Consider the following 26904-nt stretch of genomic DNA (forward strand, 5'->3'; position numbering starts at 1 on the left):
AATCATTCATATGGGCTCAGCTTTCTCTGCCTCACCTGCCCAGTACCTGACACTATTGTGACAATATGAGATCTAGAACTTTTCTATGGTGCTGCTATCTCCAGGAACATGACACACAAATCCAAGAATATGGTAATTCCATTTAGCATTTAAATTTACAGCTTTAACCATAAGAACTGCATTCAAATATAATTTTCTTTTACCTTGGTCTTTTCACCAACAATGTTCTTTTCCAGTTCTGCTATTTTCCGGTTTAGATGATCCAAAATCTCCTTCTCCTTCATAAGTTCAGTTGTTTCAGATTTCTGCTCTCCATCCAAAAGAGCACATTCCATATCCAACTAAGGATATAAAACAAAACTCAGAAACATTTCACCTTCAGGAATATTCTCAACTGCCCACTGCATTAGCACAGTTTAATAGATAATGATGTCAAAAAGTACTACCATATCAACCAGATTGGGGGACACAGAGAGCACTCCAAAGAGCCCATGTGAGACTCAGGATTTTCTATATAAGAAAATTGGAGAGCCCAGAGTGTATTTGCTAAGAAATCTAGCCATCCTGTCACTTAACTTTTCTAGTACAACCCCCTTTCTGCTTACTTTTCAGAGATATTTTGCTATTTACTTAGATTCAAGCACAATCCACTTTGGAAATAGCCTTGTCACAAACCACATTGAGAACAGCCTTGTCTTTGTCCTTAGGGCACAAGGAGTGAAAGTTACTCCAGCCCAGCACTTGGGCTCTGCATTCCTAACAATGCTGGCAGGAGGGGCTTCCAGGGTCTATGCACAAGATGACAGGTGAGCAGTCCCCTTACTCCTCTATGGGGCTATTGACATCATCTGTAAGTGCAGACATGCAGATCCTCACCAGGAATAATTATGTGCTCTCATTCCATGACAGAAACATAAAATTGCCACTATCTTCTATTAGAGTTACAGAATATGTGCTATCTGCTCCCTGTTTCACAAATCTCTAGAAAGCTGGGTTTATGTCTAATTCATGTGTGGAACTGCCCTGTAGTGATAGTGTGATATATAACTCATAGTAATATGCTCAGAAAAATGTTGCTTAGATTTGAAGCTGAATACCAAAATATAGGGTACTTCAGATAACAGATTCTGTGATCAGACACACATAATACTAGTTAAGAGAAAGTTGGTTTAAAGCTCATTAAAGATGGCTTAATGTTTTTTTCTCATCTGATTAAGAAAAAAAAACAGAAAGAAAATAAAAGAATGTAGGGCACTTTTGCTCTACACATGGTACCCACTGAACAGATGCCTGCTTGCGTCGACCTCTATGTATTTGGCCTCTGAGAACTGTGTCTTAGTGAGCAGAAATGTTTTTAAGCTACAAGGGAAAAAGGAGAGGGTGAGCTCATGGTTTATACCTCTCTGGAGGATTCATCCATTTGGTCATTTATATCTTTGATTTTTTGTTCAAGTTCTTCAAGGTTGTTCAGAATTGTGATTCTGGCATCTTCCATTGCGGCTAACTCCTGAGTCCTCTGTTCTTCGCTTATCCCTTCTGGGGTCTGAAATTAATCAACACAGAAATGGGTTTCTCACACTATAATTTCCTGATTTGACTAACAAGCCAGCTGTAGATCTATTGTCTCACAACCTCCATGACCATGCAGATACTCAAAGCATCCCTAGAACAGTTTAATCTGAACTCTAATACATTTTCCCATAGAGGTATGCTATCCTCAGCAGCTATGTCCTCAGATAAGCTCGAATAAACCAACCTCAATGTACAAATCCATATTATTTTAAAGCTAAAATAACTAAGTGGTTAAAAAGATAAGGAAGCTGTGGTATAGACAGATTGAAATGGTTTCTGCAATGTTACAGAGAAAATTTGGCACAACAGAGAACTAGAACTAAGACAGGACTGTAGACATCTTCCTCTGGGACCTCTCAAGCATGCTGTCCACCTTCATTGCAAGCTCAATGTTTTCTCTCATATCCTATGGAAGCCTCTTGAATTTCTATCCAAACTGTGATGCCACTGCTAGGGTTATCTGCAAATGAGAATTCATGCTTTTTTTTAAAATTTCTTTTTCAGTGCAAGGTAGGAAAACAAGGGCACATCATTTTGGCAATTCCCCAAATGATTAGAACTTCACATTCAATGTTGCCAGCTAATGTTTCACTTTTTGTTATGGCACTATTTGCTGTCTTTGTTCTACAGAACTTCTTGTAGATAATGTTTAAGACACTATCTGGATACAATGGGTTTTAGGACTGAAAATAGGACACACTCATTTATTTCATAAAATACTGAGTTCCTTGGCAAGGAATGAGAAACCCAACCAACAAATTAAAGTGAAAGAGGGCATACATATAGTCTTGAACAAAGTTAATGGCAAAAACTCAAAGAAGAAAGGAATATTGTGGATCATAACACACAGCTCAAATATGACCGTCGATTGTTTGAGAAGAGAACATAGTCAAATTAAAAGAGGCTCTTCTTCCTAGAATTTCAGGTTAACAATCTTGGGTATCACCTGGTGGTGTCTTTCGGACATGCCAGTATTGACATACCATGTATTTAATTCTTATCTTTCTTTGAAAAAGAAAGAATATTTTGAATGAATAAGTCAGTAATTAGGCAATTTTACAATTAAAGAGTGAAAACAGCGACCCAATTAATTATTGAAGACCAATTACTCCCTAATCCTTAAAAAGAATATTCAGATAAACCAAAATAACTGTTGAAATTTACTTATACCTCACTAGGTTTATTTAACTTATTTATCAATCCTGATAACTTTAAGAAAACATTCCATCATGTCGTATTTAATGTGTTCTTTACTCATATTCTTTTTTCTTTACTTTGTAGCTACTTAAGGAGATTAAATAATAGAGCATACAATATCTCAGGGTGGTTAGAACAAGGGAACCCGGTTTTTCCAAGCTTTGACATTTTGCTGGGTTTAATTGTCACTCAAGTCCAATATTTTATCAAATAAAACAACTGCTGACCTTTTTATCACAAACAATGGAGCTCATTGTCTTAATACTTGGGCGCTTATTTCAGGCTGTGAGGAATGCCTGCCACAGTGAATGGCATTCCAGAATCACTGACAGACATCCCAGCAGGAAAGCTCAGGAAGGCTAACATCCTGTTGGGTCAACATTACATATTAGGTTTCCACTTCCAAGGCGGTTTAAAAATATCTCTCTCAGTGGTGGAAGCAAAGCATTAAGAAAAGACAAAACAACTGAACAATCTGCAAAGGATAAACTTTATAAGTAAGTAGGGGGATAAAGATAATAAAGAGCAGCCATGATGGGTATTTGCAAATAATTCAAAAATTTTTAGAAATTTGAAGTTGCTAAAACAATAAAAGCTATTTATAGAAATACATGGCATCTAGGAAATATCTGTGAGATTTTTTTTTTTTGCTGTGTATAAGAAGTAAGAAGGAAAATCAAAAGGCATTCTAAGACAGAATGTTTGTGATAGAATGAGGTGAAAACATTGTAATCTTATTAATTAATCAAATAAAGAAACCCTATAGAGAGCCAAGGTGCAGCAGCCAATGAATCGTTTCTTTTATGGTGACCAAAAAAAAAAAAAAAGTGAAAATGTAAATGTAAGTTCATTTTAACTTCTTTGGGATTTTTTTTTTATAGTAATGGATAGAAAACACTGATATAGTGACATTTTTAATAAGCACATTACACATACATATGCATCCTCAAATATGCCATCTCTGAGGTAATCTAATCCACACAGAGAAAGGTGAGAGATAGTAGGGACAAGATACTTTCCACTTGTTCCTTTTTGGGGCAGATATCTTGTTAGAACCCTCTTGCAACCAAAGGAGTTGGGGGTGCAGAACTTTCCACCATAGATGGAACAACTGGTCAGAAAGAGGAGGCGAGCTACTCCATTCAGCTTTTGGTTCAGGTGGTGGTTGGCAGGTTCACAATGGCCCTTTAAACGTAGCATATTTCCAACTCCTGTGCATAAGTAAGTGTTGGGTAAAGTAAGTTCCAGAATGCTGAATCTCAGGCTTCATTAACAATGTTAAAACCTTCATTTAGTTAAATAAATTTAGAGTGGCTTTCATATTCCTCCCTTCCACATTTATTCCTGAATTGATTATAATGAATATTATTTACTTCGTTAAGCAAATAATCCAGTGAAAAGATTACCAGAAGAAGAATATCCAAAACAAATGGTCAGGGTTTTTCATTTGTTTTGAGTCTTTTGTCTTTTTTCTTGAGTTAATATGTGCCTCCCTGTCTTTGAAAAGTAATAAGTGAAAACTCTTTCCTTTAGACCTATCAGCCTCTCACTTGCATTATAAGCTGCTGCAGGGTAACCTGAGGTGCCCCTGAAGTTTCCTGTCTTAAAGGAAGCAGGACTTATGTCTCTTGTAACAATGGATGCTGCTCTAAGCTTCAGAGGCCTCCTATTCCACAGGAGTATATTTGAGAAATTAAAAACATCTGCCTGGATCTGTCTATTTACACATCAACAGCTTTCTTGTCAAAGCCTTCTCCAGAAGGAAACCTGTCTCCCAAAGCAATTTCCAAGAGAGCACACAGCTCAATGTTTTTAACAAAACAGAGCAGATGTCCACCAAGGGAGAGATGTAGAAAAATTTAAGATGAAAAGTAAGTCACAGATTTCTAAAGAAGCCCAATGGCTGACGACAACAGATCACATTTTTCAACTGGGTCAAATACTTAGCCTGAACAACTGACAACTTTTGATTCTTCCATGTTCCATTCTTCTCCCCATCCTAAATTTCAAACAGTTTTAACTTTCTAGCAATAAAGATAGATGTCCTATTTAGGATTTCTCTCAGCTCAGAATTAGTAAGGTAAATACAGTCATTCAAAGAAGGGATTGCAGTCCAACTGGATTTAATGGTCCAGAGTCCTAATGTATGTGATAGGAGGACTTGGCAGGCAGATAAGGACTTCTGACTAGGAACATCCAAGATAAGTCTTGCTGAAGTCAAACAAAAATGAAGAACAAACATACAAACTCCAGAGCCCCACAGACCCAGTGTGGAGGCCAGGCAGGACCAGGATAGCCCCATCAACACCCTCAGAGGCTGCACTGCCCCTTTGAACACCCAATGCCACAGCCCGCACCTCCCAGCCCCCGACTTGACACTGCATGGCTGAAAGCAGATGTCTCCATCTTGGGACACCTTCATTGCCATCTTCAGTTGTGGTAACTTCCAGCTTGGAACACTGGGTGCGCAGGTATCCATAGTCCCCAACTCACCCCTCTCCCTGGAAGCTGTTAACCTGGTATAGTGACTGCGCAAAACAAAACAGTTCTCCGAGACAGATTTGCAGACCCCTGAGTACAACCCACAAGACTTCCCGGGAGAAAGGTCTTTCATTTAGGAAGTAGAAAGAAAGAGGGTGAGTGAAATACAGTTTAGAGACTAACTTAGAGGCTAGGAACTGTGAGGTCTACAGGCGATATAAGGAGATAAGACCAAGCACCCACATCACATGAGCGGGCCCCAGAGGAGATGCTTGGGGTGCAGTCTTTTATCTGAGACCAACTGGTGCCATACCCCACTTCCAGGTGCCCTGCACCCAAGACCAACCCTTCCACCCTGGTAACCTACAACATCCTGAGGGTGGAGATACCAGCAAATAACAGAAAATATCACCTATTGGAGGAGAAAGGAAGCAGGAAAGATTCTGATATTGAACCAAAACAATCCTTGTTTCTTCTTCAGGACTTTTTTCTTTTTTATCCCTCTCTATTCTCCTGCCCTCACATCCCCAACATTTGTGAAACCAAGTGTTGTGCATGAATTAGGATACTGAGAATGGGGATGTCTGAATAGTATATTACAGTTGTATTGTATATTCTTTTATTATCTCCTGTTTTTACATTTTTAATTTTTTAAAATATTTATGTGTGTTTTATATACTCTATTGTCTTCCCACTTACTTGTCTCCCCAAGATCACTTCCTCTCTCTTCCCCTGCTACTGTCTTCTTCAGATTTCTTTTTCATATGTCCTAAGATCTAATACCTCTATATCCTCTCCTTCTACCCCTTCAACATCTTATCCTATACCTCACTCCCGGTTCTTTGTCCACCATCAGAAACTGTAAACCCTTCTGCAAACCTACTGTTATATTGTAGAAATCAATTGAACTCACCACTTCTGTATATTGTGACAAACTGTGAACGCCTTAATAGCAACCATTTAGTTTAAGGTTGTATATTAGGATCATTAACATTGTTCTTCCCCTCAAAGGAGAGGTATTGGAATCTTGCAGGGGCACTATAACCTAAAGTGTAAAAAAAGGTAACACCGCGGATCTGCAGTGCTAGAAGGAAAGACACACAACAACATGAAAAAAACAGGGAAGAAAGTACCCCAAACAAATCAAGATACTACATTATTAGAATCCATGGCCAGCACAGCAGAAGAAATGACAGAGAAGGAGTTCAAGATGTACATAATTAAAATGTTCTGTGAATTAAAGGATGATATAAGAGAGCAAATACAGGCAGTAAAAGGTCATTTAGATAAGAGCTACATAAGTAAGTACAGGAAGCAAAAGATTACTTCAATAAGGAGATGGAGGTTATGAGAAAAAAATAGACAAAAATCCCTGAAATGACAGAAACAATAAACCAAACACACAAACTCCTCTGAATATGACTATGTGATAAACTGCTATCAGAATTTAATACCATGATGTTTCTCTCAAAGAATCAATGTGCACCCTTTCCTTATAACAAAAATTCCTGATGAGTCTTTTCCGTTGTTATTGTTCTGTGGTCATAATCACCAAGAATTCAGAGTGAGACTTAATGGTAAGATTACTTAAGTTAACTAATTAATCCTATTTATTCTTAAATAAGTAAATTTACCTTATAATTATGGCACTGTTTTTCCTTTTATTTTGGTGTTCTAATTTTAGTTTAATAAAATATATATCTTTTATTGTAAGCTCCTTCAATTCCTTTTTAGAAAAGAATGGGGAAATTTTTAAATTGTGCAAAAATACTGCTATTACTACCACTACTACTACTACTAATAATAATAATAACAATACTAACAATTGCCTTTGAACCCAATTTAGGAAATTCTAAAATTGATAAGACATTTTTAAACCAACTACAATCAGAAAACTAAGTAATAATTATGATTACAAATAAATGTTAAACTCTTACACGTAAAGCAAAACAAACATACAAACAAAAATCCCATAAAGTCAATGGGATAACCACTCATGGTGATAGCTTAATTTGCCTAATTTGCCTACAATAGCTCTTCTACAATAAAACACAGGATGAAACAATTTTTAATAAGTGGATTGAAAAATACATTAACAATTCAAAATGTGAAAATATGCCCTACTGTATGTATAAAGATAAATTTGAATACCTATCAATATGATGAATTGAAAAATTTTGATAATATGCAACTTTGGCCAATGTATGGAGATGAAAGTATGTTCATAAACTATCAGTGACACTGTCACATGGAAATATAGTTTTTAGAGAGTGTAATTTTGGAAATATTGATTAAAATGAGTGAACCTACAGATGCATTTGCACAGTGTGCAAAAAACAAACATATATATCCTAGAATGTTGGCTGTGGATTTTATTAGCAAACAACTTGGAATAACCCACATGGTGTTTTCAAAATATAGAATTCAATTTCACCATTAAAAAAATGGAGTAAGGCTATTGTGTACTAATATGCAAAATGCCCAGGATATATAGTAATAAGGATAAATGCATACTGTCATGGGTGTGCATATGTGTGCCTATGCCTATAATATGTGGTTGTTTGTGAACAGAAAATATTAGGAAGACAGGTGAGATATTTAACTATACTTATCTCTCAGGTGTACAACTGGGAGTGGAGAGGGAGAAACTTCATTCTTCTCATCTGTACTGAATATTTTTTACAATGTAAATTGGTTACTTATTGTTTACTTATTAGTAAACACTCCAATTTTCTAAACCTTGTTCAGTTTATTATCTTTTACATTGATTTTTCACTGAAAATATTCTGGAAAACGTGTGTGATAAAATCTTTGGTTTCTAGCCCAAAGCACAGGCATATCCCTAGGCTCGAAATCCTGGTTTCTTTGCTACCCGGCATTACCTTTGGTAAGATACTTAGGTAGGAGGACTCGCTGGAAGCTTTCAGAAAGGCAGACGGGGGTGTTGGGGGAGTCCTGGTGAGGTCGCCAAGCAGTTCATCGTTCCTGATGTTCCTGGGGGCAAGGAAGCTGGCACTGCTCTGACTGAGGCTCCCAAAGCCCGCCAAATCCGCATTGTGGAGAGAGCCCTTCCGGTGACACCTGTATCTTGTGTCAGGGCACACCAGGGCTTCTTCAAACACTGACTCCTCATCGGAGATCTGCAGCTTTTCAAGTTCCCTGTTGATTTTCTGCACATCTGCCACGGTCGTGCCTGCGGACAAGCGACTGTCAGGCTTCGTGTACTCAGCACAGAGACTGAGGATGGTCTCCAGACGCTGTCTTTCCTAGAGCACAGAGAGAAGGGCAAGGTCAACGGATTTGTGAGAATGGAGACAACTCCCAATATAAAGGCTATCAACCCACAGACACTTGGCTGGTGCTGACTTTGCATCATCTTTTAAGGATGTATTTAAAGATCAAGATGAAACAGTTTGCAATGCCTGGTTTTGTCCTAGATACTATTTTGGCTGTCCTTGTTGATCTCTATATCTCAGGATTGACTCTAGTGCATATCTTAGCACTCGGGAAGCCATTTCTTATGACTAAATCTCTAAATACTTCAAAGATGTTTAAAATCTTCTCCTCCTAACCATCCTTTACCACCTTCTACTTATCTACCTATTATTCACTATTAGACACACAAAGAGAAAAAAAGTACTTAAAATAATATTCTAATTTAAAAGATACATCTCTATCTTGCCGGGCCCGGCAGTGCATGCCTGTAATCCCAGAGGCTCAGAAGGCTGAGGCAGGAGGATCATAAATTCAAAGCCAGCCTCAGCATCTTAGCAAGGTCCTAAAGCAATTCAGAAAGACCCTGTCTCTAAATAAAATATAAAGAAGGGCTGAGCATGTGTCTCAGAGGTTAAGCACCCCCGGGTTCAATCATCAGTACCAAAAAAAAAAAAAAAGATATATCTCTGTCTTCCTAATTTTCTTGAAGTGTTTCAAAATTTGAAAAACTTTTTTATGCCTGGTTATCATGTAAAGATCTTTTCTACTACTTTCTTATGTGAATAATTGAAATTATTTAAAAAGTACAAATGTTGCACTAAAATGAGAATTCCACAATAAATCCAAATAGAGAGATATCAATGTAACTCAAATTCTAAAATCATTAAACATTTGATTCATTGAGCTGGAAAATAAAATGATAGTTTATTTGCTTAAAAAAATCAACATATAGGCCATTGATGTCTAAAATAGTCCTACGACATGCCCCCTTTACACATGCCTCATGCAGAACAGACATTGATGCTTTTTTATTTTAGGTAGATTAATTACATATTTTGAGCAATGGGAAGCAATTTACTAATTGCCTCTCATAAACCTAGACAGCATTGTTTGGGGTGGGGAACCTCAATGTGTTTACCCTTCACATTAATTCTCATGCTGAAATGAAAAAAAAAAAAAAGAGCCTAAAACAAAGGCTATCTGTTGTGATTATATTTACCACACTGAAGGAAGACTCCAAAAGCCCTCCATATAAAAATACATTCCAAACTGCTGATCAGTAATAAAACAGGAAAATATTAAGCAGCACTAAACAGCTGTTTTCATTCCAATTTTAGCTAATTTGTAAAGTCAAAATTCATATGCAGTTAGTTCTTTTATTAGTTGAGGTAGAAACAAGTAGAAAAGTCAAATAGGAACAGTCCAACTCCCTAGTTACCATTAAACCTATCAATTAAATGACAAGTTAGAAGTCATGTAAGGTATATCTGACTTATATCTACCCTCTAAAGTACCCCCCCTGAAAAAGGGGGCAATAGCTTGATCAAAGAGACCTTTAAACTAGTTCCCATAAACTCCCACCTCCCTTTCACTGCCTGAACTTCTGGACTCCAGCTGCAGCTCGGTCCTCATGGCCTCTTCCCAGGGCAGGCACTCATGGCCACACATCCTCAGCCCCAGGCTCTTCGGCACCCTGTCCATCCAGCAACCCTGCTGCTTATTTATCTCTACAGCTGCCACCAGCTGCCAAGCCCTACCCACTTCAGCTTTATGGGGAGGGATTGCCAGGATGCAACCTTCATTGCTTTGTTTTAAACTTCTCCAACAATAAAGAAAATTCTACATGGAAATACTCGAACAACTTGCAAAAGTGTAAGTGGGGAGAGGGACAGGAGCAAAAGTTATCTTACCCTTTCTCCACAGCATCTGCATTAGAGGCTAATCTCCAAAGAACAGTTCCCTTTCTGGCATTTAGATAATTAAGTTGAAGCACCTAACCTCAGCCTTTAGTAATCTTCATAGATCTTTATATGCATATATTAGTCTTGGCATGAATTACATTCAGGATTATCTAAAAGTTATCAGTTTCCATTGATCCAGTGAAGGCTGCTGTCTTCAAAAGGATGAAAGATACTTCTGCCTAGACTGGAACACATAGCAAAATTCCTCCCACATCCTTCCCCAAATAGTTTCTTTTGCTGCCAGGGCTATTGCTTAATTCCAAAGGGAATAAATGATCCTAGCCTTATGATGAATGCTATTTCAGACAGTGAAACGCAGTATTCAAAGGCTTGTGCACAGGAAGTTTGGTCTACTGGTATGTGTCTCTCTCTATTCTCATCACACCATTCACAGCCAGTCTGTTCAGTCCTGAATCTCTCTCTCTTTCTCTCTCTCTCTCTCTCTCTCTCTCTCACACACACACACACACACACACACACACACACACACACACACACCACACACACACACACCACAATGCTGCTCACACGTCTAAAAGAAATCCAGGCTGTGCTGAGACACTCTGGCCCCATAAAAGCTACACCGAAGAAAAATAAACTGATGTCGAAAAGTACGTCAGAAGAAAGTCTGCTAGGCATTTCAGAAAGCACTTCAGGAAGCCTTTTAAGGAAAACCCGAACAGAAATTACCCTCCTAAGATAATACTCCCTTCAGCCCTCTGAATTCTGGCATCTTATTTCTTCTTATATATCATCTTATTCTGCAGCTGCCACCAGAATAATATCCTTCACTCTGTGACCCAAAAGAAGAGTAATGATTATGGATAAGAACTCTCTGAGAATCAAAGAGGGCAATGTTAATAATGATGCTGAAATCTCAAATACAAACTGGAATTGCTCTCAGCACTGAGATGCACAGCGTCCTCCCCAAAATTCAACTTTCCTTGAAGTTTCACCTGGAAACCTGCAAATTCAGGAGGCTACCTTCTTTAAGTTCTCCAAATCCTACCCAGTTTCCAAAATCATCCATCTACCATTTTTTTTTTTTTAAAGCTACCAGTACAAAGACTAAATACCCGCAAATGACCAGAAAACACTGGTGCTAAGGATTTAAGATTAGGTCACTTTGAATCAAATTAGTTAAAATATTTAAAAATTTGTGTTTCCCTTCTCTTCCCTCCATCTTCATATCCCACATGTCATAAAAAGCTTTGAAGGGGATTCAGATGTTAGAAAAAAATACCTAAAAAATATTGCTATTCAATTGTTTTTCTCTTAGAGGTTAAAAAACAAAATTGTGAACTGGGACTACGTTTTTGGACCTCAGAGCTTTGTTTCTTCTTCAGAGGCATGCGTCTGACATTGCCCCACTGCAGCTACATAGCCATCCACATTCTGCATGCACCCTGTCTCCTATATCCAATACCAGTCCATCTAGGCCTCAGGACTGAATGTACTGAATAAAAAATGAATTATGTCCCAGGAGTTTGGAAGGGTGAGGGAGCAGGATCGGGAGTTCAAAGTCAGCCTCAGCAACAGCGAGGCACTAAGCAACTCAGTGAGATCCTGTCTACAAATAAAATACAAAATAGGGCTGGGGATGTAACTCAGTGGTTGAGTACCCCTGAGTTCAATTCCCAGTACCAATAATAATAATAATAATAATAATAATGTAGGGAAACAACTGTTGACACCTAAGCACATGTGAAATCTTTATTAAATCATTCTGTTGTATGTTGGGTCACTTGTTGCATACAACAAAAGGTTGTAATACTTAGATATAATTAAATTGAAATTAGTTTTTTTTTTCTTTTTAAGACATGTACTGTAAGTATGGTTTTATTTTTCTCTTCCATTAACCCTAGGGATTCAATGTCTTCATAATCTTCTGTTTGACAAAAAATTTATTGTTACTTGCTGCCTAGTAATGTGCTTGGGATATATAGATTTTAAAAAGATATTAAAAAAGACAAATTTGTTTTCTTGATTTTTGAATCCACCATCAAATCCTTAACAGGAGGTCCGAATAAGTGATCAGTTACAGAAACAATGGTAACAGTTTATGGAAAACCTATGGATTCACATATGGGGAAACAATACACAAAAATTACAGAAAATAAATTTGAGTTGAGTCCTTAAGGATAAATATAAGTCTTGTGGTATGTTGGGGCAGTGGGTAGGCAGGGCATGTCCTTGAAGGAATCACAGAACCAAGGATACAGAATTGAGGAATGTGATGGTATGCTCAGAAATTAGCAACTAGACTGTAGCTAGAGTGAGGGATTCTCAGCTAGGAAGTAGGATGAGGTTCCTACATAGAAATGGGCCACCTATCTTCCTCTTCAAGGAATTCCAACAGTTCCAAATAAACTTTTGGAAAAGATTCCTAAAATACATCAATAAGAGTCATAAACCCTAGTTTAAAATGAGCGGCAGAATAAGAAGAGGTAGCAAGTGTGAAGAATTCCCAGGATTTCACCAACACATGCTGGTGTGTTAATCAGGTGGGATAGTCAGGAGGAAAAAGAAGCAATGGCTGAAAATATTTTATGTGAGTTTATTTGGTTTTATAGTTAAATCCCTGGGGGTAGTAACTGGGGCAAAAAAAAAATCTCTTCTGTTGCTCATCTCCAAACTCAATGTGGCCCTCAGACTTGCACTGAGCAGTGAAATTTGAGAAGCAGTGTCATTCCTGCACGAACAGTAAGTACATAATTCATTAAATGCCTTGCTTTGCTATGGCAAAGTGACCCTCCAGATGGTGCTGTCTCCATCACCCTGGGTCCCAAGTGAAGAGATGAAATAGAGGGCTCAATCAACCCACACTGGCTATGGAGTACAGGGGAGAAATGGATCCATGTTGTAGTAAACCTCCAAGATACATTTTTCTTTTTGCTTTTCCTTTTCCAACAGAAGAAACTCATTATGATTGATAAACTGTGCTTAATTTTAGGCAGAAACCTGGCTCAAAACTTGGAGAGGAGGAACTCAAGGAACCTCCTAAGGAAATCTCAGTTATTTACTATGTCATAAAGAATTCAGTTTCATCCAAACAGAGGCATGGCCTTTGCCTTTCACTTTTGGAAGGTGACCTAAGTCATAGTGAATTGGAGTCTCTGTCTAGCGCAGAGTTGGCTGCACCTGATAATCACAGGATGGGGACTGGCCACCAGAACAATTAACTATGTGAGTCAGTGTAAAAGCTTTGGGTCATGGGGTATCAGTCAACCCGGAAACTGGGATCAACCACATGGGCAATCAATCACTCACTCAATCTACAGATCTACAAAACTATACAATGAATTCATGATTAAAAAAAAAAAAAAAACTCTGGAAACTAGAACTAGGTCAAGCTTCGCTGGTGGGTGTGTACTAGCACACACCATGCCCAAATTTGGTGGAGAGATGCATCCTGATTGACAGAGTGAGGACAATGAAAGTATCACTTCTAGAACCCTCTAGACTCTGCCCTGTGCCTCTTTCCTTGGCTGGTCTCTATCTGCTTCCTTTCCCTGTCATAAACTATAACCAAGACTGTACTACTTTCAGTGGGTTCTGTGAGTCCTCTAGTGAACAATGGAACCGGAGGGTAGTCTTGGAAACTCCTGAAGGCAAGTGTCAGAAGCGAGAGAAATATTGTGCGGAGACAGTATTTTTTAACTTTGTAATTGACCTTCACATTTACCAAACATTACCTCAGAATTGTTTTTCATCAGTTTAGAACAGATAATCTGATTAAGAATCTGTACATGAAAGTAAGGGATTTTTTATTGTTTGGCTTTACAAATTATCTTCAAAAAGGTCAGCTTAATGTTTTGCTAAGAACATTTTATCTTATGGACTGATAAGTCGGCCTTCAAGTTTTCAAGAAAGCACTTCATTCTGTACCCTCAGTTTGTACTGCATATGAGTGTGGGGTTAAGCTAGAAACAGGGCACATCATTTTGGGGACTGCCTGCTCTGGAGGAAACTGTAGCTTAATGGTAAGTCACTAATAATGTGACAAATACTAACTTCTCATCAACCTTTCATCATGTGCAGATTAAGGTTTTTGATCATATACACCTGTTCTCCTCTGTACTAATAAATAACAATATATCAAGAGAGTAAGACATATACAAATAACTAGGGCAATGGATGCCACTCAGTGATTTTTAGTATATTGTTTCAAATACACTAAATATACCAAAACAAACAAACACCCTAAAGAGATAAAGGCCATCCTGCTTAAACTCCCAGATTTCCCTCTGTATCTGTCTGATCCTCCTTCCTCCAAGGTTATCACAGGGACTAACAGCATGAGCTCTGAAGCCAGACTGCTTAAGTTTGGATCCTGTACTGTAACTATCTGTGTGGCCCTACACAAGGCATTCAGCTTTTCTGTGATCCAGAAACAAGGGATTTTAGTAAAAGAGGGGATAACTAGAGTAATGAAATAATAGAGATGTGGAGATTTCTCTCCAGTTTCCACAGTAACCTGGGGAGAAGGAATCTTTTCCATCTCTCACTGTCATTGGTCCCTCAATCCCCACCAACACAAACCACATATATTCCCTACAGCACAGGAAGGCCACTGGCGTAGCTTCTAGAAAGTACTACCCTCCCAAATAAATCCATTCTCCCACCAGTGCACACACTTCATTCTTAACATAAAACTCAGGTTTCTATTCACATTGCCCCCGGCTCCACATTAAGCCTCAGAGGTCATGAGTATCTTACCCCAATGAGGCCATGCATCATCCAAATACCTGAGGAGCCTGTCATTTCCTACCTTTACTCATTCCCACAGGAAGACATTCAGTTCTTTTAATCTCCTCTCATAAATCTGTTCCTCACACACCTAATTGTTTCACTATTACTCACCTGTGTGGTGACATCTCCCTCAAACCCACTTGCCTCTACCTACTACTATTTCTAGCTGTGTTCCTAGTTTAGGAGACACTTGTACTTGAAAAAATAGATATACCTATGAAATAATATCTTTAATTATTAAAATATTTAATAAAAATATTTAATAATGTCACGAATTATATACATCATATAAAATACATGTTTTTTTAAATTTTCATTTATGCCAAACATGCCCTGAAGTAATAGAACTTTGGTTTAATTGATCCTGTTAGCTTTTATCCAGTAATGTTTTCAAGGCATACTTTTTCTACCTAGTTATCCCTAGAGTTCCATTAGGCAGGCTCAAGTTAATCTCTGGTCCTAGATATCATTTAGCTAGGATTCTCTGTATTTTATTCCTTTTTGTGATGCCTTTTTACATCATTTTGCCATTTAAAATCAACTGGCAGGCCTGTGGGTTATGAGATGTTCAATTTTAAAAAAATTAAGGTCAAAAGTGAACTACTTTTAAAATATTAAAAGATGCAGCTCAGTAGTAGAGAGCTTGCCTAGCATGTATAAGGCACTGGGCTTGATTCTCAGTACTGCAAATAAATATATGAATAAAATAAAGGTCCATCAACATCTAAAAAAAAATTAAAAACAGATAGCAATGGAAAGAAAATGCCCATTATGAATGGGGGTAAATGCACATCTCCTATCAAAGCACTGGCTGTAAAGAAAGGAGATTCATGTGATCAACATGACCATTAGTTCCACATAACATCCAAAAAAAGTGCCAGATGATTTTACTCTTATGTGGACTGACCTTGTTTCACAAGAAAATCCAAAAGGTACCTGACTTTCCTCTGTTAAAGAAATTAAGCTATTGCTCCATTTAAGAAAACATGACAAAAATCTAATAGCACCATCATCTGTTTACATTTTCACTTTGGCTTTAACCAAGTTTCAGAAATCTTCTTGTTTGTTTCTTTTGAAAGACCACAGTCTACAAAACATAATAAATTAAAATGGTTTTTGTTCTGTTTTGTTTTGAGAGAGAGAGAGAGAGAGAGAGAGAGAGAGAGGATTTTTCAATATTTATCTTTTAGTTTTCGGCAGACACAACATCTTCACTTGTATGTGGTGCTGAGGATCGAACCCAGCGCCCCAATCATGCCAGGCAAGCGTGCCACCGCTTGAGCCACATCTCCAGCCAAATTAAAATGTAAAATTTAGAATTATATTTAATATTTATTTTGTTCAATCATGATCAGTGCATTAGAGAGATCATGATCTTTTTCACATTTGAAAATCTATCCTATTCTAAACCTATCCTATTTTTATTTGAAAAATAAGAATTTTTAAAATGCATAATTAGTAAGGATGCAGGAAAGTCTACATGTAACAAAAAAGGAGGACTCTCAGATTATCACAGGAGAGTGTCAAGCTGAAGCCCCAACCTTCATATTTCACTGCTCATTAATAACTACTACCCAAACAACATATCAGTTGGAACAGTACTGTTATGTGATTTTATGAGAGATATATCACATCAAAAATACTATGTGTTAAAATTTTAAATGTATTTTACAAAGTTTTATGTATAGAAGGCAACATAAAAGATGGTATGTCTTCTTTCCAGACCTAAGAATAATGTCAGGAAACAAACCATATTTTTCTTTCTTCCAGAACAAATTGTAAAGGCTGACTCTGGCCTAACATGATTTAGGCCCAGACTTTGTGATCTGATAACAAGATGACCTTATGTAAAATAGCAGAGCTATTTTTTACAACCCCCCCCCAAAAAAGTGTATTTTAAATATATAAGAAACTTGGTTTTTGTTTTGTTTTGTTTTTTACTTCTACTCAGCACTTTTTAAAATTTCTGTCTTTACTCAAAATTCAATTAAGATTCCAGAGCTGGGATATGATTTTAGCAATTTTCAATGAGAAACAGCAATTTGCCCAACCCAAAGATTTTCAACAGAGCATGCCTCACAGAAAGATTCCCCCCCTACAGTGAATTAGACTTCCCCAGAGCAAAGTTCTTGGCTGTTCCAAACCAAATTTCGCTGACTTTGACTTTGGGGAAGATGAAGCTTACTAGCCATATTTTTTCGTATTCCTCCTTTTAAGTCCAGCTAGACTGTGTACATTATATGTAAGACAAATAAAAGAAGACTCTAAAAAGAGGAAAGAAGAAAGCAGATTAGATAGGACCACAGAGCCCCAAGTGTGGTCCCTGCAATTTCCTTCTACTCAGATCTCCAGTCTCAGAGATGGAGGAGGGAAGCATAAAACAATGGACTCAGTTTCCAGATAACAAATTTGGGTGACAAAAGGCTACAGGCTGTCCAGAGTATGTTTGCAGGACATTCTCCAAATGACAAAGTTATGCAAATGAGAGCAGATCAGGGATTATTAGAGGTTAAGGGAGAAGGAAGTGGGTGTGTCTATAAAAAACCAACTGGGGACCTTGTGGTGTCTTGACTGTATCAAAGTCATACCCTGGCTGTGATGTGGTACCTTAGCTTACCGGTATACAGGAACTCCCTGAACTATTTCTAAAAAAAAAAGTGACTCTAAGATTATCTTAAAAAGTTCAATGTTTCAAACAAAGTGTCTTCTAATAGGTCTTAACCTGCACATTGAAACAGCTGAAACAAAAATTTTCCATCAAGAAAATGAAGAATTTGTTTCTATTGTAGTGAGTATTTTGGATTCTTTTTATTTTTCTGAAAAATCAATCCTGAACCTTAAAAATATTATCCATGGCAAATATTCCCACAAACTTTTCTAGAACTGGGTAAGAAAATTTCACATTATTGAATCAACCAGAAGAGTCACTAAAACCTATTAGATGATAAGAATTAAAAAAAATAAAAAGCAAGCTCAATAAGTCACTTATAATTTAGATACACTGGGTATTTTGACAACAAATATGGGGATCATTTTACTATGAAGAATCAATTTCAATACACTATATTTTCAATTTTCATCTCATTGGCACATATTTTCCCCATGAACCTTATTCATAAGCTTTATTTCTTATTTAAAAACAAGTGTTTGTATTTTGATTTATCATTTAATGAAAGAATGAAATTTCTTCCATAGCTTGCATGATGCCGATGCCTTCTATATGTCAGCATTTAGCCTAAGGATGTGAAACTGTTGATTTTGGACACATCCCTAGCTCAGAGCAGCCATTTTTAAATGTGTGGCACCATCAAGAGGCAACAGCTTGTACTGCCACAAGAACCCAGGATTGGCTTTCAAGTATAGAGAAGCCTGCTTTTAATAGCTATTGCCTTAGACTAAGCAACACAGACTTAATTAAGACTTTAACTCTGTTTCTCCAATGTGAAGTAATTAAATTATTATTCAATGCTATTTTTCTCTTTTCACTCCCTTTCTGCCCTTTTATCTCTCCGATGGAAAAGGAAGGGGAAAAAACATGACGACATCTCTCTCTCAGTTCACTGAGGACGACTGGCAGACCTAATTTGCTAATGATTAATTTCTTAATATTTAATGAACATCTACATATATGCAGGCAGTTTGCTGTTCAAAAGACACAGAGAGAAAGTATTTGCTTTACTTTATAATAACCAAAGGTGATTTGATGATAATATTCTTCTTTATATTACCCAGTGGTTACAGATGTATTTTATTTATAAACAAAGGAAGATTGTTTATTTAGCCTTCCAAAATGGATAGCTTATTTAGGCAGTAGTTGGCATCATCCATCTAATCTTGTGATGTCCAATATATTATAATTTAACCTGTTGCTTCTCCTGATGTAAAAAAAAAAAAAGACAAAACAAATTACATACATGGTTCACATTTCTGGCTTGCATTATATTTCTGAGCTAGATCCTATAAATCATCGCAGCAGGGAGTGAAAGGAGGAAATGACAGGGAATGTTGGAATACCGACTGTTTAAAACATGAGAGGTAAGAGAAGGATCCACAGAAACAATTCCATTTAAGGATTAGACTAAATCTGAAAAATAAATCAATTAATGCAACAAAGATCATACAAACCTAGATTATAAAGACATTCATTATTTTAAAAAGTCTGGACCCTCTTCCCCTATTTGCAGTTTAATTGTCTCAATTCCTACTGGTGCAACCATAAAAAAAAATTAAAATTGTAGTCAGGATGTAGCAAACGGAAGAGCCACATCAGGAAAGAGATTCCTTTCAAGTCAGACTGGAAGACAAAATACTTTTCCATACTTAAGCGTGCCTTCACATTTCAAAGACGTTGTTCTTAAAATAGGAGAGATCAGTAATCTGAAAAACAAAATACATTCTTTGAATGTTGACTGATGAAGAAAGAAATGCTGTGGATCTTAATAATTCAGCCCAGCTCAGCCAAAAAGGTTCTGAATGCCTAAACTGTGTTGCAGGCTCAGGAGTCACTAGGAAGTGTAGTTTCCTAATCCCAAAACTGACTGATACCAATCTGTAGATTCTTTGGTCTTTAAAATAGTATCTGCATCTGACCATTAAGGGATGAGAGAACATATACATTTATTTCAAAAAACACCAAAATTTATTAAATAAACATCCTCGATTACACTTTCACTTAATTTTAGAAACACTAACTTTATGATCTGCTCAACAGTACACAAGCAAGATTCCAGGGCCTGCAGCCTTGGTTTTCATATAACCCCGTAGAGCACCAATTCTTATAAAGAATGTTACAAAGTTTTCTAAGTAAAGAAAATTTATTCATTTTCATATTTTCGTTTTAAATTGAAAATTGGACAGGAATTTCCCTTTCTGGAACTAAGAAGGATGTAATTATGTCAACATATTTGCATTCTTTTGTATAGAGCTTCACTGTTGCCTGGAACCAAATGCATACTGTCTGGGATCTAGGGGTTCAACAACAGTCACAAATTGAGGAAAAACAAAACGAATGTCATGATTAGGCATTGAAAATACTTAGTTACTCTTCAAACACCATGTATATGATGCTTCTGATACTCTACTCATCTCAATAGGATGTATAGCACCAAGCAAGACAGACATGATCCCAGTCTCTTGCAAATTAAAATTCTTTAGTTGTAAAGTGCTTTCACAGGGGCTGTAAGAGCAAAACACCCTCCAAACAGCAAAGAATTGCTGACCCACACATTTCACCTATTCATACAACTACCATGGAAATATTAATTTGTGTCTTGAAAGAAAGCCAAGCTTATCTTTAGGGAATGCATAGTGATAGGGTATGCAAAAACCCAGAAAACCCTATTCCATGGTGCCTCATGAGAGCTGGCATCGTATTACATGTTTGAGAAATAAGTATCAAGTGTGACCCTCCATAGTTCTAAATGGCGACACTGCTATTTGCCAAGGCACTGCAGATGACTGTCATCAGCCAGAAGGAAAATACTGGATTGCTACAATGCAATTTGTGGGAATCCATTGGTTCTCCATAATAGAACCCAGATGCTTTTGGCAGTTGTCAAATGAATACTCTTAACAGCAGCAGGGGTTGCTTTTTTTCATTTTCTCCTTTTCTGTTTAAAAATGACTTTTGCTGCCTGGACTATAATGTACTAGGTAGCCCATCACTACCTCTATACTGGGAAGTATGCAGATATCAAAAAAGGCAAATAAAAGAATATGTTTCTACTTTATAATGATTTTTCTAGCCTACAAAACATCTTATTTGCCAGAGTCAGCAACCCAGTCCTACTTAGAACAGAACTCAGAATGAGGGAGTGAAAACGACCACTGATGCCCAGATGGGTGCAGCGAGGTCCATGGGCTTAAGGGCACTCACTCCACACACTCAGCACCCTGCCAAGACCTCCCTTGCACTTAGTAACCCTTACTTCAGGACATTTTTAATCAAGACTTGGTATCTGGTTTCTAAAATCACAAAACAGAAAATGGCTGGCTTAATGACAAAAATATGAATTGGCAGTAGAGAGGAAGAGAAAAGGAAGAAAAATGGAAAAAATAAACATCTAAAATAGCACAGCAGTTGGAGGCTATTTAATATCAACTCAAAATGGATCATTACAATTCATTAACAGGCTTTGTTCACTAATCATGAACCTTGGAGTTTCATAATTATAGCTCCACCTTTAATTCTAACTACAATTACCCTGAGTTTTCAACAAAGATTGAACATGTTTAAAAAAAAAAAAAAAAGGATCCAAATGAAACACTGTGTATAATCACCATCAAGCTAAAAATACTGCAGATATCATGTTTAGTGAACCAAATCTCCCCTGCTTGTTTTCCTCATTAGGGAGTTAAATAAGTCTGCAGCATCTATTGATTCTATATTTATATAAGAGTAGTGTTTACTTTTTGAAAGTGGACTGACTGTGGAGCCAATTAAACTGCACTGCCCACGGAGTACATCTCACAGGCTGGGAGCCCAGAACATCTTTTCTTGGCTCCCAGAGTAAATCTCAAATGACACTAGAGCTTTACCTTCACTGACTCACATTCTCTGCAGCTTTTCTTTTCATGACTCTGTGCCATTGTTTTTGCTTGGGAATTTTGGTCAAATTGCATAGGAATTCTGGTTGGCATACCACTAGAGTTATCCCCATTGGTGGCATGCAATGACTAGTCTTTTTGTTTTTTTTTTTTTTAATGGTTTGACCACTTGGTGACCTGTCAGGTAGAAATGGAATCTATCTTTTTTAAGGTAAGAGATGACAAAGCATTTGTTTGTTGCTTCTGTTGTTTGGAACTTGTTTGGTTTCTATATGTGTCCCAGATCAGAAAAATAATTTGTTCCTAATGGAAAAGCAACCAACCTTTTGAGAGCTGCAGAAGTGACATTTGTTTCAGTGTTTACTTTTAAGGTATGGTTGAAGCTGTAGAACTTACGCTACAGTCTTTGAGGAAAAAAAAAAAATCACTGCGTTTGTGTAAATATTTTCCTTCCTCCTGAGGATAATAATAAATTATAGAATAGCTCTGCTGCTCTGACTGGTTTCTAAAAATTTACAAGGATTTAAACAATTCCAACATGCCCCAAAATTCCAAAAAAAAAAAAAAAGGAAAATTCTCATTCTTTAAATATTTTTAAGGAAAAGACCTTTCTTATTAAAACTGATTGACAATCTTTCTTTTTTTCCCATTAAAAAATAAGTTATATATAAAGTAAATCCTTACACAAATCAGACTGACTCGATAACTTGGTTCAAAAAAGAATTACACACTACACATCTTTTCTTTGTTTAATCTGTGTATAATTAATCCACGTGTAATCTCATCTTAAAAACATTTGGAACTTATTTTAATACGAAAAGACTAGTATATCTGAACTTCTAAAATGCCTTATCTTAGTTTACTAAAATTATAAGCTCTCAAGCAACCAAAATCTTATATTATTTAAGTGAAGAAATCCCCTCTAATTAATATTTGATTTTGCTTTCCCCCCAAAATCAGACACATATCTTTTTGATATCTTATATCTAAACTATCTTCAAGTTTTATTAAATACTCTATATAATCATCTGTATAAGTTTTGGGTTTTAACCTTACAAAAGGAAAGCTGCTATAAATGATTAAGTTTGTTTACAATAGTTTTAAACTGTCCAATATAGGGACATATATGAAATAAAATGAGACATTCAGCGTTCCCTAAGATAATTCCATACAGGTAAAATACCATTATTATTAATTTTATTAAAAGTGCTCAAAATTATGTACATGTGTTACAGAAATGTTCTGCATAGACATTAGTGTTCTCACTGTAATATGCCCTTACATTCAGGGGAAACACTGATTAAACAAGACATTAGTCTTACATCCTGATAAAGAATCTGAGCTCTCCACGCTGAGACTATTTGTTAAATAGCCATAAATTCACCACTGCTATTTGTTCTTACTTTCACCACGTGGTCTCAGTGTCCTCTGGAGTTTGCCTGAAGACTATGCCTAAATTGTGGGCTAGAATGTGCCTTCTGCAAAGACAGTTTCAGAGCCTCACAGATAGGACCTTATCAAGTCCTCCTGACATTTCAGAAAACAGACCTGTGGGGAGAAGGTGCTGAGCTGACCTGGCCTTGACTAGAATGAGTTCTAGGAAGCTAAATCAGATTTTTAGAACTGTTTTTAGTTCATAAATAGATGATTTAATGAAATCAACACAGTGGCCCAAATTGCGGTTAAATAAGAATTAATTACATAGGACTACTTGAACTGTTAATGGAAATCAAATTTCTAATGTGGATATGTGTTTTGGAGTATTACTGGTATTATTTTGAATCTTTTGTTGTAATGGGGAAACCCTCTAGCATTCATCTTCATCTATCTCCAACCTTTAATTTAGTTGACTCTGATTGGCAAACTAAATGAAATATTCTTTTTAGTGGGTAGTTTGTTCTCATTGACCCCTTAGAATTCAGGAAGAAATATCTTTGAGGCACTTTACTTTTCAATGGCCATATCACTTTACTTTTCAATGGCACAAACTCAATAATAAACAGTCCTTCTTTTCTAAGACAAATAACTATATGTACATGGAGTGTCACCTTTTAAAAAAAAAAGCCTCATTTCATCAAGTATGACAAGCCCAATACTAAGGAAAAGGGATTATTAGAACTTAGTATTTGGAACAATATCCACAAAACTCTCACAAAAAGTTAAATCTGTTTATGACTTAGAGGGTCCCAACCTTATAGTCAGTAAGAATGGTCACTCTGGGTTGTCAAGAACCTTAGCATATTTGGAAAATCTAGAGGTAGGAGAGATTCCCTAACATTTAAAGATTCTAAAGATTTTTTAAAGATTCTAAAACCCAATGTAGACACATTTCTTGAGTTTTGCTTTCTGTCCTTGTAATAGAATACTTAAGAAGATTTAAGGAAGATTTCTGGAGTGATAGAATCCATTGAAAACGTTCTCCCTCACTCCTTGATAAATTATCAAACGGAGTTATTTTTCTGACTTTATTAATAATAGTTGATCAGCACAGTATATATTAGCTGTCAATTTATAAGGAAGTATTTATATGCTAATTAAAACTTCTGAATTTACATCAAGGAATCAAAGCTGCAAAACAATGCCTTTTGTGACTATGTATAATCTCTGGAGATTACTTATTATTACAATGGGAGCTATCACACCAGAGCCTGAATAACTGATTCACCTAAGGAATATCTAATTCTCTAGGGGTATGTATGTTTGTTTTATTCACTACTGTTAGTTGGGATATTTGAAAGTTCCTTAAAAATAGACCTTAACTTATCAAGAACTTCAAGTAATAGATATGATTCTCATTCTAAAATGTCCAACAAATTTTGCCCAGTATAGATGTCAATCATTTCTGCCCATTATAATCCAAGGATTACAATTTTATTGTACTTCAGAGTGTTAATGAGTTTGGGATGTGATTCAAACTTACCTTACTTTAATAATCCTATACTTTCGTAAAACAGATTTACCATCTCATAGCTTCTCTCATTAAGGAAATCATTAATGATTAATAAAGCAAAATGATCTCTGACATGTATTTATTTTAAGAAGAAAATATATGCTTAACAAAGAGTGGAAAAATACCATTGTTTGTTCTCATTGATTAGTGGGATGCTCAAGGGACATTTCCTCTAGTCTTCTTATTTTCAATATTAACCACTTTAAGTATAAATTCATTTTAAATGGAAAAGGATAACTCAATAGATTTTGTGAGTATGTGTTATGGAGAGTCACTGTGTGTGCTCAGAAACAAGGCTGGAGAATACGGGGTACATAATGTGCAGGAAATGCTGAGCACCATGACACACCCTTCAACTTTCTGGACAACTTGCCACAAAGTTCTAGATAACTTGCCAAATTCACTGCCTAATTCCTGATGACTCATGATTCCACCTTCTACATCTATCATAATCATACACCTGCAGATCTAACAATATAAATAATTCAAATACGCATTTCCTCAGTCTTAAAATTTTATAAGATGCAAGAAATTTGGTAAAACTCACAACTACCGTTTGTTGGTAACTATACCAAATGTATAGTTACAAGGATTCTGAAGAGCCACTGAATTGATATTTAGGCTACTACAGACCTTCAAAATACCCACACATGCCTAACAATAGCGTCCTGGGAAAAGTAGAGATAGTGGGAGAGTCTAGGAAGTGACAGCAGTGGCTTGTACATGTGATGTCAATCCTACATCCCTACGTCACCCTTGGAATGCGTCTCTAAGGCTTAACTTTAGATTCTGATCAATGAAACAGTGAGGCAAATAGAAAGATTACCAATCGCTCCATCTCCTGCTCCCTCAATCTTTCCTCCCTCTGTCGCCGATGATAATCCATGAGGTCATCTCGTCCTGAAATGGAGCTGATGCTGCTTTTCCTTTCCCGAAGGACAGGCTGGGGGGTCCCTGAGGCCTGTCTGAGGCTGTCCAACTCAGTGTCATCGAAGTCCACAGAGCCACAAGAGAAGTTTCTCCTGGCCGCGAACACTCTGTCTATTTCCACAGTAGGAAATGAATGGCTTGGGCTGGTCCCCGAGAATAGAGCCCTGTCAAAGTCATCAGAGGCACAGGAGGAGGTGGAGGCCAGAAGCATCTTCCGAGCCACCCGAGGACTGGCAGGTACACTGAGGGTGGAACTTGCATAAGGAACGCCCTCAGAAGCAGAGGTTTTATAAGGCAAAGCCCCTGAGCTTAGAGAGGAAAAATTAAGGTAATTGTCATTGTCTATCACGCTATGAGGTAGATCCTTTTCCCCGGGTCTGGTTCGTTTGGAATTGCCGAGAGAATTTCTTGGAGGCAAGCTGAGAGGCGTCAGCTGGTTCTCTGTGGCTTTGTACAACCTGGGAAGCGATCTGCTGTAGGCTCCCATGTGGCTTAGGCTGCTGCCTGAATACTTCCTAGTTCTTAAACTGACATTTTCAGACGCAGGTTCCTTGTGTCGGGTTAACTTGGGCTGAAGTGCCAGGTTGTCCTGAATGTTCATTTTCCTGGCTTGCTTTGGGCTTGAAGGCATGCTAGCTGCCCCAGATCTGCTGATGGGAGGGGGCCCACTGTCATTCAGGGAACCACCATTCCACATGGCCAGGAGTGAGCCAGATGCCTTTCGTCCTTCCAGTCCTCCAAAAAAGTAGACATTATCATGGGATTTATTCCTAGAGCTGTATTTAGAATAGGGAGGTTTCTCTGAAAGTCTCGAGGACCTTTCAGTGTCCCGGCCAGTATAATGCTCAAAATCTGCCCTTCCAAGTGGATAGCCACTGAGGGAGTGTGTAGTGCTAAGGACCGGAGTGGGAGGCTTCATGGACATACTCTTATCGGTTTCATCAGAGAATTGCTTGCTCCCCTGGATTTTGGTCAAGGAGGGGCTGCTCCTGACATTGGTGCCCAAAGGAGAAGGGCTCCTCTTAGCAGGCACGGGTTGTGAGAGGGTTAAATATGAACCAGAATAGTCTCCATTGGCTTTAAATTTCAGGCTGGAAGAATATTTTTTTGGGCTTAGGCTCTCCATCATATTTTGGGAATCTGTGTCCAGGGATTGCACTACAAATCCTTCCTCGGTGCTACCATTTTGTAAATCCAACTGCTTTTGCATGTGGCTACACTCTTCCATAATCTCGCTGGATTCTGTAAGGGAAAAAAAAATAGAGAAAGCTTTATGTAACAAAACAAAACAACAAAACG

At 37.3% G+C, this 26904-nt stretch overlaps 1 protein-coding gene across 21 annotated transcripts in view; it reads right to left on the reverse strand.

Moving 5' to 3' along the window:
• Phldb2 (pleckstrin homology like domain family B member 2) overlaps window positions 1–26904 on the reverse strand; it is a 198633-nt gene that overhangs the window by 50687 nt on the left and 121042 nt on the right. For all 21 annotated transcript variants that reach the window (XM_078044250.1, XM_078044245.1, XM_021720659.3 and 18 more), the window contains 4 exons: window positions 25502–26847; window positions 8133–8516; window positions 1400–1543; window positions 204–341 (listed from right to left, as the gene is read on the reverse strand). In XM_078044250.1, the coding sequence (XP_077900376.1) occupies window positions 204–341; window positions 1400–1543; window positions 8133–8516; window positions 25502–26847 (2012 nt within the window). The remainder of the gene's footprint in view (window positions 1–203; window positions 342–1399; window positions 1544–8132; window positions 8517–25501; window positions 26848–26904) is intronic.

The sequence above is a fragment of the Ictidomys tridecemlineatus genome, chromosome 3 (genome assembly GCF_052094955.1).
Source record: "Ictidomys tridecemlineatus isolate mIctTri1 chromosome 3, mIctTri1.hap1, whole genome shotgun sequence".
NCBI classification, from domain to species: domain Eukaryota; kingdom Metazoa; phylum Chordata; class Mammalia; order Rodentia; family Sciuridae; genus Ictidomys; species Ictidomys tridecemlineatus.